At 38.9% G+C, this 17,387-nt stretch overlaps 1 protein-coding gene across 2 annotated transcripts in view; it reads left to right on the top strand.

The window, feature by feature from the left end:
- The window catches only part of LOC149008446 (lipase class 3 family protein), a 43,161-nt gene that overhangs the window by 16,992 nt on the left and 8,782 nt on the right, over positions 1-17,387 (top strand). For both annotated transcript variants that reach the window (XM_089166666.1, XM_089166667.1), the window contains exon 9: positions 12,128-12,255. In XM_089166666.1, coding sequence (XP_089022792.1) covers positions 12,128-12,255 — 128 coding nt within the window. The remainder of the gene's footprint in view (positions 1-12,127; positions 12,256-17,387) is intronic.

Raw genomic sequence — 17,387 nt, 5'->3', positions numbered from 1 at the left:
TAGTTTGCTCCAAAAACATTTGAACCTGTGAGTTATGAGTAATGCGAATAGATGAAAGATGAGAGAATTTGGTAGTGTCTTGTGAAACAGAGCCAAGAAGTGCACTCATGAGGAAATGTGTACCTGACCTCAATTAGTTTAGAATGAGGCTTAGCTCGATTTTTTATATACCACTCAGCTATCATACTACAACAAATGAAACGACAACAAGCCTTATCCCAACTAAATGGGGTTGGCTGCATGGATCCTTACCCAATTAGCTTTGTTTGAGGCCATACCAGATACAATGTGTAACCATGCATATCCTTCTCACCACTTCTACTATCGTTATCTTAGGTCTGCCCCTAGCCCTTGTAGAAATGCAATAATATTCTATAAAGTGGGAGGATGAGTAAATGCTTTGATAAGCTTCAGCCTTTCAGGTCATAGATCAGATGGGACTTGAGAATTGTTTTGAGGAATACACCAATCCCGATTGCAGCTGATTTCCACTATGCTCTTTGAACCTAGGTTCTTGTCTGATCTTCATTTTGGTCATTGGTTCTCTCTTATAGTCAATAAATTATAGAAAAATAATGAAATTTAACTCTGCTGGCAAGTTTTTAAGTTTTCTGAATCAAAACTCCAAAAAGTTATAGTTTTTGGGAAGTATTTTCTTCACAATACTGATGTCTAGGGTTTCTATTAATTCTGACCGGTTTCAATATGATTGGAATCATGAACTATGGGAACTGATTGTGTACCCGGTTCTGTTCTCTTGACCCTTGGGTGGGAGGAAGCTACTACTCGATCCTCCATGTTAAAGTTTATGTTTGTTGGAAGGGCATTCTGGGCAAAAAATCAGCCATGGCACTAATTCTCGATGGGTCCAAGTCTCTAAGCTTAGCTGTTGTAGGATTTCTAGAGTCCTGTTTTGATTTTTATTTCCTATTCGGTTTAGCACTTATGATGATAAATCTCTAAATATATCTAGAGCCTTTGGAGTCTTCACATGTTCGAGTTAAGCTTCACATGATAGTTCCATTCCTATTTTCAATGTTATAGGGGTAGTTTAGGAACTACTATGTTTGTTAGTTGCCTTATATTGTTCCTTTTGGTTTCTGTTCTCTCTCTCTCGTTGTCTCTCCTTCCTCTCCTTCTTCCTCAACCCTTCTTTTCCATCTGTTGCACTGTTTTTTACTCGTTAACTTTCAACTTGGTGTCATAGCAGCTGGTTTGAAAGTCAATCTCTCTTTCGCTCTCATGTATTCTCCCTTTGGAATCCTAGGTTAGAAAAAGGGTTCCAAGGAAGTATTTCAAGTAACTGCTACAAGGAGCATGAATGCAGGCAATGGGGAACCCAAGGTAGCCATTTATGTTGAAGGAATTGGCATCCAAAATTTTATTTCCAGCTCCTTTAGGTTTCCACCAGCTGGGAAATTTTTTCTCTGGTTCTCCATTTGGCAACATGTGCAGCTGAAATTGCCCCGGGGTGCTCTTGTTTATCCACATGGTGCCCATCCTTTGCACTTGAGAACTGGGGCTCCAAATCACTTCACTTCTTCATAATGATGCAGGAGAACCAGCATGAAACCAGGAGGTCCAGGACCAAGTGAACCAGCAATGGACTAGGCCAGCTTAAGCCAGCTCATTCAGTTCTGATGGCCTCTTAGAATGCCAATAAGAGGCCAAAACACTGATCACGCAAACAGTGTCACAGCCCATTTTTTGGCCTATTGGGAATGTTCTATAGAGGGATTTGTGGGCCCAAGATCAGATTAATTGAAGATTTTATTTTTGGAGATTTAGGACCTTAGTTTAGTTTCTATTTCGATAGTTTTTATTTTAGTTATTTATGCATGTTGCTGAAATTTGAAGCTTAGTAGTTCCTAATTTTAAGGGTAATTTTCATTTGGACCCCCTAAGGTTTGACCTAAGTCACTTTTAAACATAAAAAAGAAAATGACATTTTTGTATTGCCTCCATTGTGGTATTTGAAAAACACAATTTAAGGACATTGATTTTTTAGGACTAAAATGTCCTTATACATTTTCAAATTTTTTTTCTCGATTGACTATCAGATTAACATGACACATACAAATTTCATTCTGACGATTCTAATGAAAATGACTTAGGCATTTGTGGGCCAAGATCAGATTACAATGAATGTTAAAGTAACCAAGAGGGGGGGGGGTGAATAGGTTACCTCTAGTGGATTTAATAAATTCTTTCGGTTTATTGCAAATTTATAATAAAATTGACAAATGAAAATAACTTTGGCAAATTGCAAAAAACCACAACACAATAATTTATAGTGGTTCAACTTGTAAAGTCTATGTTCACTCATCTCTTGGTCCTAAGAGAGATTTTCACTATAGATCTCTTTCAATACAATGGGTAGAGAATCAAACTCTTATAAATCTTTGTTGGTCAAGGGCAAGAGTCCCCTTACAATCTTTGTTCTAATATGGCAATAGCACCCTCTACAATCTTTTTTTATCCTAGGGCAAGAGCTCCGTTAACAAATTCTAATCTCCCTACACTAGAATTAAAAGCAACAAGTAGAAGAGTATGGCAAGATTTTACGTAACAAGGGGTGTGACATTTTGCCCCTCATGTGTGAGTGATGCAATGGGAATGAGTGTTCAAGTTTGGATGTATGCACCACAAATGAAACCCCAAATGCCTCCAATCACCTCAGACTTAGTTCTAAGGAGCTTGCTTTGCCAATTTGGAATATCCTTTAAGTTTGAATGAGTGTTCCAAGCTTAGCTCCAATGAGCTTGCTTTGACACCTTGGAATATCCTTGAAGTGTAAGAGTATAGTAAGATGTTACCTAACAAGGGGTGTGACACTTTATCCCTCGTGCGAGTGATGCGATGAGAACGTGTGACACTTTGTCCCTCGTGTGTGAGTGATGCGACGAGAATGAGTGTTCAAGTTTGAGTGTATGCACCATAAATGAAACCCCAAATGCCTTTAGTCACCTCAAACTTAGCTCTAAGGAGCTTGCTTTGACACCTTGGAATATCCTTTGAGGGTTGAGAGAGGGTGAGAGGCAAGAACACTATGGATTTAAGTAATTTGAGAGCTTAAGTGTAAGTATGGAGAGAGTATTCAATGCACAAGGTAGAAGCTCTCAAATGAGGGTATTGGGCTTATAAAGATGGTATTTAAGTGCCTTAGCCTAACCCCCAATGGATAGATTTAACAATCACATTTTGATTGAAACTGTGCACTGTTTGAGAAGACGGTGCACCGTTTGGGCTAATATAGCCATTGGAGTTTAAGTGATCTAGATGGTGCACTGTTGGGTCCAAACGGCCAGCAGTACGCCTTTCAACTAGATAGATTGCTCCATTAGGCCACTATAATGCTTAGTGTTCCAAGGGTGTGCCGTTTGAGTCCAGTCGATGCATTGGTACCAAATGGTGTGGTGTTCCAAGCTAGCGGTGCGCCATTTGAAGCAACAACTCAGGACTTTGTGTCCTTTATAGGATTTTGGGTCTCTCTAACCAACCTTTTGTCCACTCACACTTTCGTAACATGTCCTAGGTCATTCTAATGACATAATGCACATGATTTCATTAATTAAATGCACGTACAAGCATGATGTGCATGAGAAGTGTCCTAGGGCCTAAGCATACCAAGTCTTCGTCTTGAGCTTGATTTGATCTTAATTCTTGATCTTAAATCTTCTTGTACTTCATTCTTCATGCTTAACTTGACTTAGTCTTCATAGCATCTAGACTTAGTCTTCATTAGTTTTAGTTTGACTTGGTCTTCACTTGGACTTGGACATCTAGTCTTGAGTTGGCTTGTTCCATTTGCTTTTGGCTTGAACTAGGCATATACAACTCAATATAAACATTAGTACCTTGTGTTTGTTATCATCAAAATTAATGGAGGTGGATGTGACATTGATGTGGCAATGCTGACATGGCATTTCCCTAACAATGAAGATTTTATTTTTGGGAGATTTAGGACCTTAGTTCACTTTCTAAAGGAAAATTTTATGAGACCGTTGTTCGACCAGCTATAAGGTACGGTGCAGAGTGTTGGGCTGTTAAAAAGAATCATATAGATAAACTCAGTGTAACAGAAATGAGGATGCTAAGATGGATGAGTAGCAAAACTAGGATGGATAAGATAAGAAGCGATCATATTAGAGTTGGTTTGGGAGTTGCTCCCATAAGTGATAAGCTTAGAGAAAGTCGTTTGAGGTGGTATGGCCACGTTCAACGGAGACCTATAAATGCTCCTGTACGGAGAAGTGATATAATTCATATTGAAGGAACTAGAAGAGCTAGAGGTAGACTTAAGATAACCTTAGGAGAAGTGGTGAGAAAGGATATGTATAGCTTAGGCCTTGTATCTAGCATGGCCTCGAACAGAACTGATTGGAGGGCAATAATCCATGTAGCCGACCCCATTTAGTTGGGACAAGGCTTATTGTTGTTGTTGTTGTTGTAGTTCACTTTCTAATTTCGGTAGTTTCTATTTTAGTTATTTATGCATGTGTCTGAAATATAAAGCCTAGTAGTTTCTAATTTGTTAGCTTCTATTTCTATAAGATTCTATTGTCCCTAGTTACAAGAATATTTGTTTCTATTTTTAGTCTACTAAGTTTCTATTTCTTGTAAAGCTTTAGCCAAGCAATAAATAGGCCCTTACGTTGCAATTAAAAGAGGACTTCTGGAAGGGGGAAAAAGGATGAATTGAAGCTTTAACATTGTGCACTTGCAGCCCCCCTTCTCTCTCTCTCTCTGCTCTCTTCTCTTCTTCTTCTTATGAGCGTTCTTCTCCTTCTTTAAGTCTAATTCCTCTCAAATTTCCCCTTCTTCTCCCTTATCCTCTTTATCCTTCTTTTTCTCTATCCTGTCCCTCATTACATAAACCCAGGTTATTGCTAACTTTGTTTAGTTTGGTAGATACTATTGTGATGCTTTGAAACATCTATAATTCTTGTTACTTGAGCTACTCTAGCACTGATGTGATTAAGATGTGACTTGAAGGCTTTGCTTGATTGTTCCTTACTTGATTTGTAGGGTTTGTTTGATGTGTTTGCTCAGTGGTCTGTGTTTAACAGTATTTTTTAAGCTATCTGGGTTAAAACCATTCTTTTCCACTTGAACTTAAGTGGTGACGCTTTCCTTATAATCTTGCTTCTTACATTTGGTTGAGACCATTCTTCCTTTTTAAAATGTCTGAAGTAGTGGCTAAACAGATGTTACCTCATTGTCACAACCTGCCAAATATAGGCCCACGGGTGTAGCATGGAAGACATTTGGGTTGAACCCTTAAGGCCCCTGGAGTAAGCATACAAAGCCCACAGGTTTAATCCACAAGGCCAACAGGCCTAGGTTATAATGCCCACATGGTCTAACCAATGGACATGTATATTGGGGTACTATTGGCCTATCATCTAGAGGGTTCAACATTTGTGAAGAAGACTAGATATTTCCTGGATCCTTGTAAGTATCTAGCTTCTTGTGAAAGTCTAGAATCCTAGTATTAGAAATTTCTAGGATAGTTGGAATGTCTTTTGGCTAGAAACTTCTCCATTGGATGGAGTACACTTGTACAAATCATATCCCTTTTTTGCATATTGAAGTGCCTGCAAATAGAAGTGGTTTAATTAGGACAAGGTACCAAGCGAGTTTCCTAGTGATGTAACCTGGGTTGTGTCACATCCACCCAGCTGGTACCCTATCTGGAATACCCGAGTGTGTGATCCACAGCCCCGAAGATCAAGTTTAGGAACGATCATATCCATTTAGCACAATAACATAATCAAAAGCAAGAACAAATCATTGTATTCAAGCAATTTATTAATAAAAGTCAAGAAAAGATCTCAGAAGGATCACAAAAGAATATCAGAGTGCGAAATAACAAGATACCAAATCAAAAGACAACTGTAGAGTATAGCGGAAATATACCCCACAAACATATGCGGAAGGTAGATCGAAATCTAAAGCAAAGCTCTAAGCTAATACAAGTAAAATAAAAGTCTAGAAGAAACAAGAGAAGTCTAATCAACATCTTCCATCGGCTCTTCTTCTTCTTCAATCTTCATCTTCTTCACCTTTAGGTTATGCTCTTGAAGCTTCAGATCAGCATCTAGCGTACGATCCCATCGGCAAATGAGATGATGCCAGCTGCCGTCAATAAGAGCCATCAATGTAGTCCAAACCTGAGTGCTGGCTGCCTCGCTGGTCAACACCTTGTCCAAAGATTTCCGGAGTTGTACCATACTACCATATATGGAAGGGTCCTTCGTACTATGGCACGGGTTCTCTTCCGGACCTGCAATGTCATCTAAAAACAAGTCCCCCAAAGGGTAAGCTCAAAAGAACTTAGCAAGTAATCCAAACACAATAAGCATCTTCACATGCACTCACAAACAAACATATATGCAATGATATGAAACAATAAACAATATGCTTTTAACTCTATATATGTATGCTGGTCTCTATTGGCAGACATGCTTTAAGTCATAGCACCATACTTCTTTGGGAATGTCTCAAATCACTCTCTTTCGGTTGGTAATGGGTCCTGAATCCCTCTCAAACACTCCATGGCCGGGATTTAGGTCAACACTCTCTCACATCACCATTTGGTCGGCGCATGTCAAGGTAAAGCCTAGCCAAATGTAAGTCATCTACTTAGTTATATCAACTTAGATCCAGATACGTCCATTCCTCCCCTCTCGGGATCCTTTCCGGTATCCTTCTCAGTCAGCGTATCCTATGGTTATAACCAACTTGGACTACGAACTCATTAACCCTATTGGTCATCCAAAAATAGTAAACGAGAAGCTCTCATGTCCTCTCACGGGTTGGTTACCGGTCTTGAACGCCCATGAGCCAAAGTTTACTAAATGCGACCCTACCAATGAATGGCCCCCACAATGTGATTCATGTTCTCTCACGAGTTGGTTACCGGTCTTGAGCGCCCATGAATTTCCATTGCTGCCACCACGGGTCACTGAGTCTCAATTTCATTTCAAATCAGGTATGATATAATAGGGTATTCCTAGCCAAACACTGCTAGACCAATCCTAGGTATGTCAACCAGTAGTCAGGGAAAGAGTCAAGGGGCACCATAGGAAAGCGTCCCATACCACTTCCACTGGTGTCCAAAGACAGAAATGCCAAAAGGGCATTCCCCATTCCACAATTACGACCTAGGCATTCACATCACATCATGATTCCATACAAATCACATTCACACTCATATACACATCATAGTCCATATCACATTCTCATAATCAAAAATCAATTCTAATATGCAATTCACAATATGGACAAGCTATTGTAACTACAGACATATCATGATGTAAAGAAATTGAAACAGTATTGTGAGTTGGAATACTCACTTCAAAATTCGAACTTATAATCTTCAAGTAAGGGATCAAAGAACAGATCCAAAATCACCTAAACAAGCTTGAAAAAACATGTATAGGTCATCAGAAGCAAATCCAAGAGATAGGGGTTGAAATAAAGCAAAATTGGAGTTGCTGTTAGCCTTGGTTGATTGGTTGGTTTACTGGCTCAGTCAACCAGTGTGAACAGTACATGACAGCAATACTAAATCGGTCATAACTTCTTCGTTTGAAGTCCGATTGCTCTGAAATTCGAAGGGGAGCTCCACATAAACATACTAAGACTATCTAGCATGGATTGGACACCATCTATGGTCAAAATCAATGACTTTCTAATTTGGAAACATGACTTTCTATTTTGATAAAAAACATGGTTTTCAATGGAAACAACCATGGGTGCAAAGGAGAATTAAGGATTCACTCAAGAGGATCATTAGCAATAGATTAGAGATGAATACTAACATGAGAATGGATCTATCATGCTAGAGAATTAAGATTAAACATGCATTCATGAAGATATCAATGATCTCTTTTATAAAATCAACTATGGAGATCATAGCATCAATGGAATGAATGGAGATTCATTCAAAAGGAATAGAATTAAGTAGATCATGCTTAGAAATTGATAAGAAACAAGTTTACAGAAGGTTAGGACAACAACTTACAAGGATAATGAATCATGTTAACAAAACCAATAAAAAACATGGAGAATTGCCATATGGCTTCAAGGAATGCATAGAGTGATTGGGGATTCACTCTAAGACACAAGGAGATCAGAGAATAGGTAGTTACAGTAGTGTAATACCTTCTCCACAATCAAAAGAATAAACTAGAACAGTAGAGAGAAGAGATTAGAGAAGAAGGATGTAGAATACTAACCTTGAATGAGAGAAACCAAAATAAAAACTAGGAGGAATGCTTGAGGATCTTCCACAACACCAAGAGAGGCTTTGAGAGGGGCTTCACTATGGGTTTTAGAAACAAAGGAGGCTAAGAAACACGAAGTTCTATTATATAGAGCATCAAAACCCTAAAAGAAGATCTTACCAAATCTTGTTGTCCTATTGGTCGATTGGCTGGTCGACTGGCCCAGTCGACCACCCAGTCGACCAAGCATGATAGCAAGGCCAAAATAGGGACTTCAAGGCCCAATCCACTTCAAACTCAGATGGGCTTCTCCCAACTTAACAAATGACCTTTCTAGCACAGAGGAGTACCTTCAAACCATGTCCAAGTAGGCTTTAGGTCCATCAACTAAGCTCTTAAACATCAAGGTGCAGTTCATCTCCAATTCATATAAGGTTTTCAAAAAGAAAACCCCATCATCAATCTCCATGGGTTTTGGGCCAAACACCGTGTCTTCTATTGAGATGGCCCGCAAGGTCTTCTTCCTTCACTTTGGGTCTTCGGATCTACACTAAGAGAGAGGTTTGACTTGACTTCTTAGGACCTTCTAAACATATCCACCCTAAACTCAGGGTCCCACTTCAAGGTCAAACACCTACAAGTCACCTCTTCATCCAAAACAGATAGAGTGTCCAGGCTAGGTTTTGGGCTGGATTTCACAGGTTGGGCCCCCTAAAATTGGGTCCAAAGAACAGACCCAAAAAACGCACCTAAAGCAATACCCCAGGGGTATTTTTTTCGTTCTCCAAGCCCTATGAGGCTCAATATGGGTCTTAATAAAATCCCCTTGATCAAAGGGTCAGAGATCTACTTTTATTTTTGTGTTTGAGTTAGTCAGTTGAGAGTTATGATCTTTATAAAATTATGCTGGGTTAGTTAATTGTGGATCAGGTTCTTTATCTAGAAAGGGGATCTTATCTTTAGAGTTAGTCCTATTTGAAGTTTGTCTTTTATCTCCTAATGTGGTTTTCAGTTGGAGTCCTAGTTGGTTTGTTTTTGAGTTGTTAAGGAGTTGAGTTGGTTTTGACAAGTAGTTGAGTCCTATTACGATAAGTAGTTGTTTGCTTAAGAGTCAAGAAATTCCCTATGGCTGCGTTTGTTTGCAAAGGTGGGGTGGGAAGAAAAAAAATGTGGGCCCCATGTGTAGGGGGGTGAGGGAGAAAGAAAGGAAAGGAAGGGATTTTCTGGAAAAGTGTTAATTGTGGGTCTCACATTTTATTTTTCCACACTTTTCCACTAAGTCCCACACATTTTGTAGGGTTTTGAGGGGTGAGAAAGTTGGGTAGCCACCTCACCAGACATGTTTCCTTAATTTAAGGAAACTTGTCTCTAATTTTCCCACCCCAAGCAACCAAACAATGTACACTTATAGGATTTAAAGGAAAAGTAGGAAAAATTTGCTTTTTCAAGAATTTTCCCAACCCTTTTTTCCCACCCCGCCTTTATTCCAACAAACAAACGCAGCCTATTAGTTGGAAATTCCTTTTTAGAGACTAATAGAATTTTGAGTCTTTTGACTATAAATAGCCTATTCGAGTATTGTAAATTCCAGTGATTAATTATTGAATGAATTGAGTTTGAAGGATTGACTTGGAATAGTTGTGGGATCCCCTTGAGCCTTGGATACCCTTGCAGCTGGTTCAAGTGATCTTGTTTTGAGTTCTGAGATTCCATTATCTTCTTTGAGCCTCCACCTGCAAACTCTAGCAAGATTCCCTGCGCACAAGTACGTTAGTAATCTTTCCACCCTTCCCCTCCCTCTCCAGCCATTCCCCACCCAAACCCTAACCACTGTAGCCTCCCTGTCTCTCCTCCCCTTCCCAGCGATTCCCTATCCTACATTCCTACCCCATTTAGGAAACCCTCAACCCCATCCCCCTTCAGCCCCTTTTCAGCCCCTCTAGGATCACATAAGCATAAAAAAACCATCATACCCTTAATTCTGCAAATACAGCCCAATTTCCCTAACTTCTGAAAAACCTGCACTTCATCTTCTTCCTTGAAAATGCAGAAATTTCAGAATTTTCCAGAAACCTGAATTTTATTGAGTTTTATCAATTAGACCCTATACTAGTTGAAGGAACCACTATAGAAGACAGTCTGATCTGCAAAACCAGCAAACTTAAACCCCTGTTCTACCCTAGCCGAAATGCCCTAGAAACCCTAATTGTGTGTTGGTTCCATTCTAGAAGATCCTGAATATCTAACCCAAAACCTAGGGTTACATTACCTAGTTTTGTTACTAAGTTTTATGGTCTATACAAGTTTCTTTCTTCCAAACTTTCTTGCAATCTTCTTAGGTTGTCAATTATGGGATTGAACCTTTAAACTGAACCAACCCAACCTGCTAAGACCCAAGCTGAACCAACCCAAGGCTTATTGGATGGGGTGTAATGGGAATTGAAAGACCCAGCGGTTTGGGCTGGTTCAGTCCAAGGTGCAAAATTTCACTAGTTTCGATCATCTCAGTGATGACCAAATACCAAAATTTCGGAATCTTCTTTTGAGTTTTCACCTGTAATTTCGGTGGGTTTTTTTTGGGTTATGTTGGCCTGATTTTCGGTGTGCAGCCTAATTTGAGGCCAATTAACACTTTGGTAGTGTTATTTTTTCCTAAAACTTAATCTGAAGTGGTGTTCTTGATCGACACATGCTCGGCTATATTTGAACGAAATTGGAAGTTTGAAACAAGAATTTTAACCAACATAAATATGAATATTTTGCAAACAACACTAAGATTTTCATTAAAATGCAACAACAAATACAACAAGTAGAATTCAATATATAAGTATGTGTCGGGCTGGATCCATCCCTTGGGTTATGGAGGAGTACTTTGAATACTGGATATAGGCATGCCATGACACGGTAGAATTCAATATATAAGTATGTGTCGGGCTGGATCCATCCCTTGGGTTACGGAGGAGTACTTTGAATACTGGACATAAGCATGCCATGACACATATGGTATCCATATAGTCCATCACTGGCATAATTAGTTGTGTTGGTATTAATGGATATCTAAAGATGGAGTCCAAGAATGATAGACCTGATCCATCTCCATACCCATATGCAGACATGCTACTATAATTAGTAGATGAACCATCATATGCTCTACCATATCCATATCCATATCTATATTCATAAGCCTTGTATGGTACAAGCCCTTGTGATTTTCAAAATTTCACCGGAATTTTCAAGATTCAACGTAATTTCTGAAATTTAACTGAAATCTGAAACTTTCGATTTTGGTGGGAATTATCTACAAATCAGTCCTATTTCTTTCAGTCAGAAAAACCTTCAGATCATCTTCAACCTTGAAATTCTGCAGAAATTTGATTCTATTAAAGTCTAATTAGTTGGACCTCAATCTTAGTTGAAAAGGTCAGTGACACGAGTCAGTTCTGTGCACCAGAACCAGCAAGGAATAGCCTACTCCAAGCCCTACCCGAACCTTCTAAAACCCCTAAAACCTGAACCTGCAAACACCCTGAACCTTTTCACACTGTGACTGAACTTGATAGTGAGCAAATACCCTCTGAAACCCTAGAATTTTCATCTTTATTTGCTGAAATTCCCTGAGCAACCAAAATTCAAGGGAATTACTCATTACCCTTTATCCGTGGTTACTTAAGGAGGACTCCTCTGCCAGAAATGAGTTCTTTATGTTCTGGGTGGACAAAGAAATAAGCATTAGATGTTTAATTCCCCTGAATGAAGTATTCTTTAGGAGCTCTTACACCTGTATTTTCATTCATTTCTCTCACTGCTACATGTATGTTTACTTTCAATATTTCATTTGGAAATGTGTTCCTGCTAATATACTTTTACTAATATTATATTCTGTTTTCATTTTATAGTGCCAATCATATTAGTTTTGATGTGAAGCAAGCTGTGGTTTCCTCTTTTCCCCACTATGGACATGCTGGAATTGTTGAGGCAGCACGTGAACTATACATGCAAATTGATGGAAATCCAAGAAATGAAGGTCAGGAGAAGGAAAGTGATCTGCCTTCCTTGTGATTTTCTGTCAGCATGTATTATTGGGTTTCATTTAGCGTTTTGTGACTCAAGTAACATGGTTTGTTTCTTCACAGAGCTTAATTTTTCCCTTTGTATCTCAAAGATGTTGTTTTCTCTACCATACCAATGGAGAATTCATGAAAACAGACTTTTGTGGAAAACCGTGGCTGCTTCTCGACGTTTGATGTTGTACCATTTACCTTTAGATATTTATTCAGTCTCATTGATCATACCCTTACAGCTGCTCAAAAAACTGCTGACAGATTTTCCCTTGACCCTTTAATTTTTTTTATTCAACATAAGAGTTAGAGACATTTTATTAGGGATGTGCTGCATGATAACCTTGGAAAGTTTTTTTTTGTGAAGTTCCCATCTTGGTAATCTTGTCACGCATAATCAAAGAAATTCCTGAACCAGGAATAGTCAGATGATTAAATAATGCAGGATAGCAGGATTGGAATCTGGGCTGAAATTTCAAATGTATTCCGAAAGACTAGAGCCTGTCTGTGGAAATATTATGCATCTAAACTGACAGTGCAGATGATGCTGGAGCCTTTATTGGTATGCCCATGTGCATGTCCAATAAACAAAGCAGCAGTGTTTTCAGATGCAGTCCAAGCAGATGCTATTGGATTGTCTTGACTTGTTAAAGAGTAGCCAAGCAGGCAAATATGACGGGATTAGATCTACCATCTTTTATGAAATTTGCAATCAGCAAGATGTCCCAATGCAGAAGTGGGAAACAACACTATGAACCAGTGAAGAAAACCCGGATTTAGGGTTAAGGGTATTTTTGGAATTTTCATAAATCTAAGGAATTTCAGCAAAGAGACAGGGTATTCTAGGGTCTGTAGGGTGCTTTGTAGCTCTGGAAACTCTGCTGTAATGACTAATTCAGATCTGAATTTTATTGTGTTAAGAATTCCATGTCTGAAAATTTAACAGAATCAGAAAACTAGGGTTTCGGCTAGGGTAGGAGAGTGGATCCCTGAACTGGCTCTCTCATCCAACGTTGTCGGATCTAGTGGCATGTCTACCCCCCAATTCCTAATAGTAGGGAAGACCATTCATTTTTGGCTTTTTCTGGCTCTTTCTGAGCTGATGTCCCAATGAAGAAGTGGGAAACAACACTATGAACCGGTGAAGAAAACCCAGATTTAGGGTTAAGGGTATTTTTGGAATTTTCCTAAATCTAAGGAATTTCAGCAAAGAGACAGGATATTCTAGGGTCTGTAGGGTGTTTTGTAGCTCTGGAAACTCTGCTGTAATGACTAATTCAGATCTGAATTTTAATGTGTTAAGATTCCAGGTCTGAAAACTTAACAGAGTCAGAAAACTAGGGTTTCGGCTAGGGAAGGAGAGTGGCTGCTCTTTAATTTCAGAACTTGTTTCCACTGATCTGGAATGTAGTGTATGGTCAGAAGCTGAAGTGGGATCAAATTTCAGAAGTTTTACAATAAGTTGCACACAATTCTGAACTTTTTCTATTTCTCTGAATTTTACCAGAAACTGGGAGCCGAATGAGAGGGGGAGGGTTTTGAGGGAACTCGCAGGGACTTGGCTGGATGGGGGAAGGGCTTAGCAACGTCTCAGGAGGGTGGGGAGGGTGCCTAGAGGTCTGGAACAGCAAGGGGAAAAGGGCTGGGATGTCCGCAGGGGTTAGGGAGGATATTTCACTAAGTGTGATGGTCTAGGGGAGGTGGGTAGGGTAGGGGATCTCAGTTTACTTACTTGGAGGCTGGAGCTGCTGTAATTTAACTGTGGCTGCTTGTGGAATGCTTGATGGGTGCTGGAATGCAGAAGAAGAAGCTGAACTTGAACACACTTTACTCAACCATGGCCCCCCTAACTAGGAAACCCTGATCCTCAAACTTAATCAACTTTATTGATCATCAAAACTTAAGAATTACAGAGAATACTTGGCTATTTATAGCCTTTACAAAGAAAGAGGAACTTGACCAAACTCAACTAAGACTTAGAGACCAACTTAACTACCACCCAATTAGAAGACTTCTTTTTGAAATAAAAGACCGCCTTATCTATTAAAGTCCTCTTTAGGAAAAGGCTCCTTACCTAAGTAACTCACAACTAGGGTGCGAACTTTTGGCGAAAAACCCCTTTTAATATCACTAGTTGACCTTTGTTCTATTATTTTTATGGTATTTCACTCTTTTCAGTTCAGATAATGGATAACTGTGTCCTCATCATGGTGGGAGATCTCTCGAGATCTCGCGAGATATCTCGCTATTTTGACATAGCGAGACGAGATGAGAGGCGAGATCTGCGAGATGGGAGATCCTCGCAGATCTCGCCACATCTCGCCGAGATCTCGCCATATCTCGCCAAGATCTCGCTGCAACCATAAAAAATTGCCAGAAACTTGATTTTTTGTCGGAATTTGTTGGGGATTCAGCTTCGAAACATCTTTAAGACATCTACAACATCAAATTATCATCATTCAAGCATATTTCGACTAGATCTATAACAAATGTAAGATTTTCCCCCAAATTTGAATTTTTTCAAATAGAATATTCTACAATGGGTGTGTGAGTTTAGTGTAAATATATGTTGATCCACAAGCTTTGATCTAACTTTCATGGAAACCAATTTAATGTGACAGTTAAACCTATATATGACATACTATAGTGATGAGTTGACTTGGGAGTCATATGTGGCCACCGTTCAGAATCAGTTGATGCAGAATGCTGAGTGATACTCTTGCTTGTCTTTTAATCTTATTACTCACATACTCTTGTGATTGTGGTTGTGAACTTATGGATTATGATTTATGACTTACTAAAAGTCTAAAACTTCTTATGGTTGTAAAATTTTGAAGCCATTAAGTTCTTTGATAGTTTGATGTGTAATGTATTTAATACTTTATAGTTGATAACATGAATTACTTGATATCTCTACATTTCGGTTTTACACATAGGGTTGACTTAGAAGACGTAGTTAGGGTTATTTTCTCACAATTCTAAGGCCACCAATGTGTTCAAAAGGCCTTAAATAGACTAAATACCAAATTTTAGCCCAACCGGGGCCCTAAAACCCACCGAGATGGATCACCGAGATTACGCCAAAATTTTGGTAGATCTCGACCGAGATCTCTCTATTTTGGAGTGGCGAGATCTCACTCGAGAGCGAGATCTCCCACCATGGTCCTCATAAGTATTTTCAAAAGATTTGATTAGACAACTCACTGCTTATATATATATCATCACATATTCACATGGACATTGGGACTGGGGACATTAATGAATGAAAGGATTTAAAGCCTAGGTCTGTCAAATCAAAAGGCATTTCATTTAAAATTCAAAATGGAATTTCGAACTATGAGAAGGTGAAAACTGAAAAGGTAGGTTGCATTTTAAGAAAGTATTAATAATTAAAATTAAAAATTGAAAATGACATGATAATGACATATGAAGTACATTTAAATTTTTAAAAATTACACAATATTTAGCGAGAATATGCGAATATATTCTCGATTTCGGCGATACATCGACGAAATTTATATCTAAAAAATTTCGCCGATATTTTGCATTTTTCGGTTTCGGTGGGATAAAAAAATCACTACTCGCCAAAACGACCGGAATATGGCAAATTTCGGCGATATGTTTTACCATGCTCACAACCACTAATGAAGACAAATGCTAATCAAAAGCAAACTCTTAAAGGATAGGAACCCTTTTTTGTAAAAGAGTCTTATCTTATCCACAACTTAGCTAGTGGAAACCCACTCAAACACAACTCAAATAGGAATTTAAATGGACTAGGACTCTTTCATAACTCACAAAATACTAAGCCAGATAAAAAAAAAAAAAACACAGATCCATAACCCTTAGATCAAGGGGGGGTTCCAAACAGACCCATCTTGAGCCCTAAAAGGGCTGAAAAAATGACCAAAAAAACCCTGGAATGGGATCCGGCCAGCATGTTTGAGCGGTTCTTAGGGCCCACTTTGGGGTTCGACCAAGGGGGTCTCTGTGTTCACATCAACCAACCTACCCTGTGTTTTTCTTGCTCAGTTCAGATAAGAAAACAAAACAAATAAAAAAGACTGATTCTGACCTATAAAGTGGAAGTAGAAATAGAGGAAGAAAGGAAGTAGAAGAAGAAGAATGAGAGGTGGAAGAAGATGATTGTAGAAAACTTGGCTTCTGTATGCTTGTAGAGCCTCCCATCGATAAGCTTCTCATTTATGGAATGAAATTAGATTACAAATTAAAATAGGAAACTCCAAAATCAAGGAGAATCCATCTAAAAATGGGAACTGGTTCTCGAGGTAGCGCCTGAATTTTATTGCTAGTTTCCCTAATTTTCTCTTACTACCTTTTAACCTCTCACCTCTAACACTCTTCCTCAAGCTGGAGCATATAGATCAACCATGCCTAGCTTTTTACAAATATAATTAACCCTAGCAGCACCTAAAGACTTTGTGGGCAAGTCAGCCAACTACTCTCCTGTATGAACATGCTCAGGAGAAATAAACTGTTGTTGCAGATTTTTAAGAACAAAATAAGAATACACTTCAATATGCTTTGTACGTTCATGAAACACTGAATTAGTAGTAATATGAATGGGCTGCCTGGTTATTGCACCGAAGTGTTATAAGACCGATCATAACCAAAGTGTAGATCTTTCCTCATTTATTCGGGTTATATCAACTCACAAGGGACCTGTGCCACAACCCTATACTCAGACTTTGCACTTGACCTAACCACGACAGTCTATTTCTTACTCTTTCGAGACATAAGGTTGCCACTAATTAGAGTGCAGTAGCTTGTGATTGACCTCCTATCAACCGGTGACCCAGCCCAAACTGCATCAGTAAACCCTTCAACTCGTTTATGACCCATCATCTTTGTACAATAGTCTATGGCTAGGGGCCTTCTTAAGATACCTCAATATTCGTAGGACTGCATCTAAATGAAATGTCCTAGGGGCAGATAGAAATTGACTCACAACACTAATTAGAAAAACAATGTCAGCTTGAATCTTTTGTGAGATAATTCAATTTTCCAACAAAGCCTTCGAAACCTTTCTAAATCATCAAGAACATCTCCATCTTTTGGCATAAGCTTCACATTCGGA

Source organism: Hakea prostrata, chromosome 8 (genome assembly GCF_041222555.1).
Source record: "Hakea prostrata isolate BN-2017 chromosome 8, UWA_Hpros_2, whole genome shotgun sequence".
Taxonomy (NCBI): Eukaryota; Viridiplantae; Streptophyta; class Magnoliopsida; order Proteales; family Proteaceae; genus Hakea; species Hakea prostrata.
Note: the sequence above shows the minus strand (reverse complement) of the source record. Positions and strands in the feature narration are given on the sequence as shown.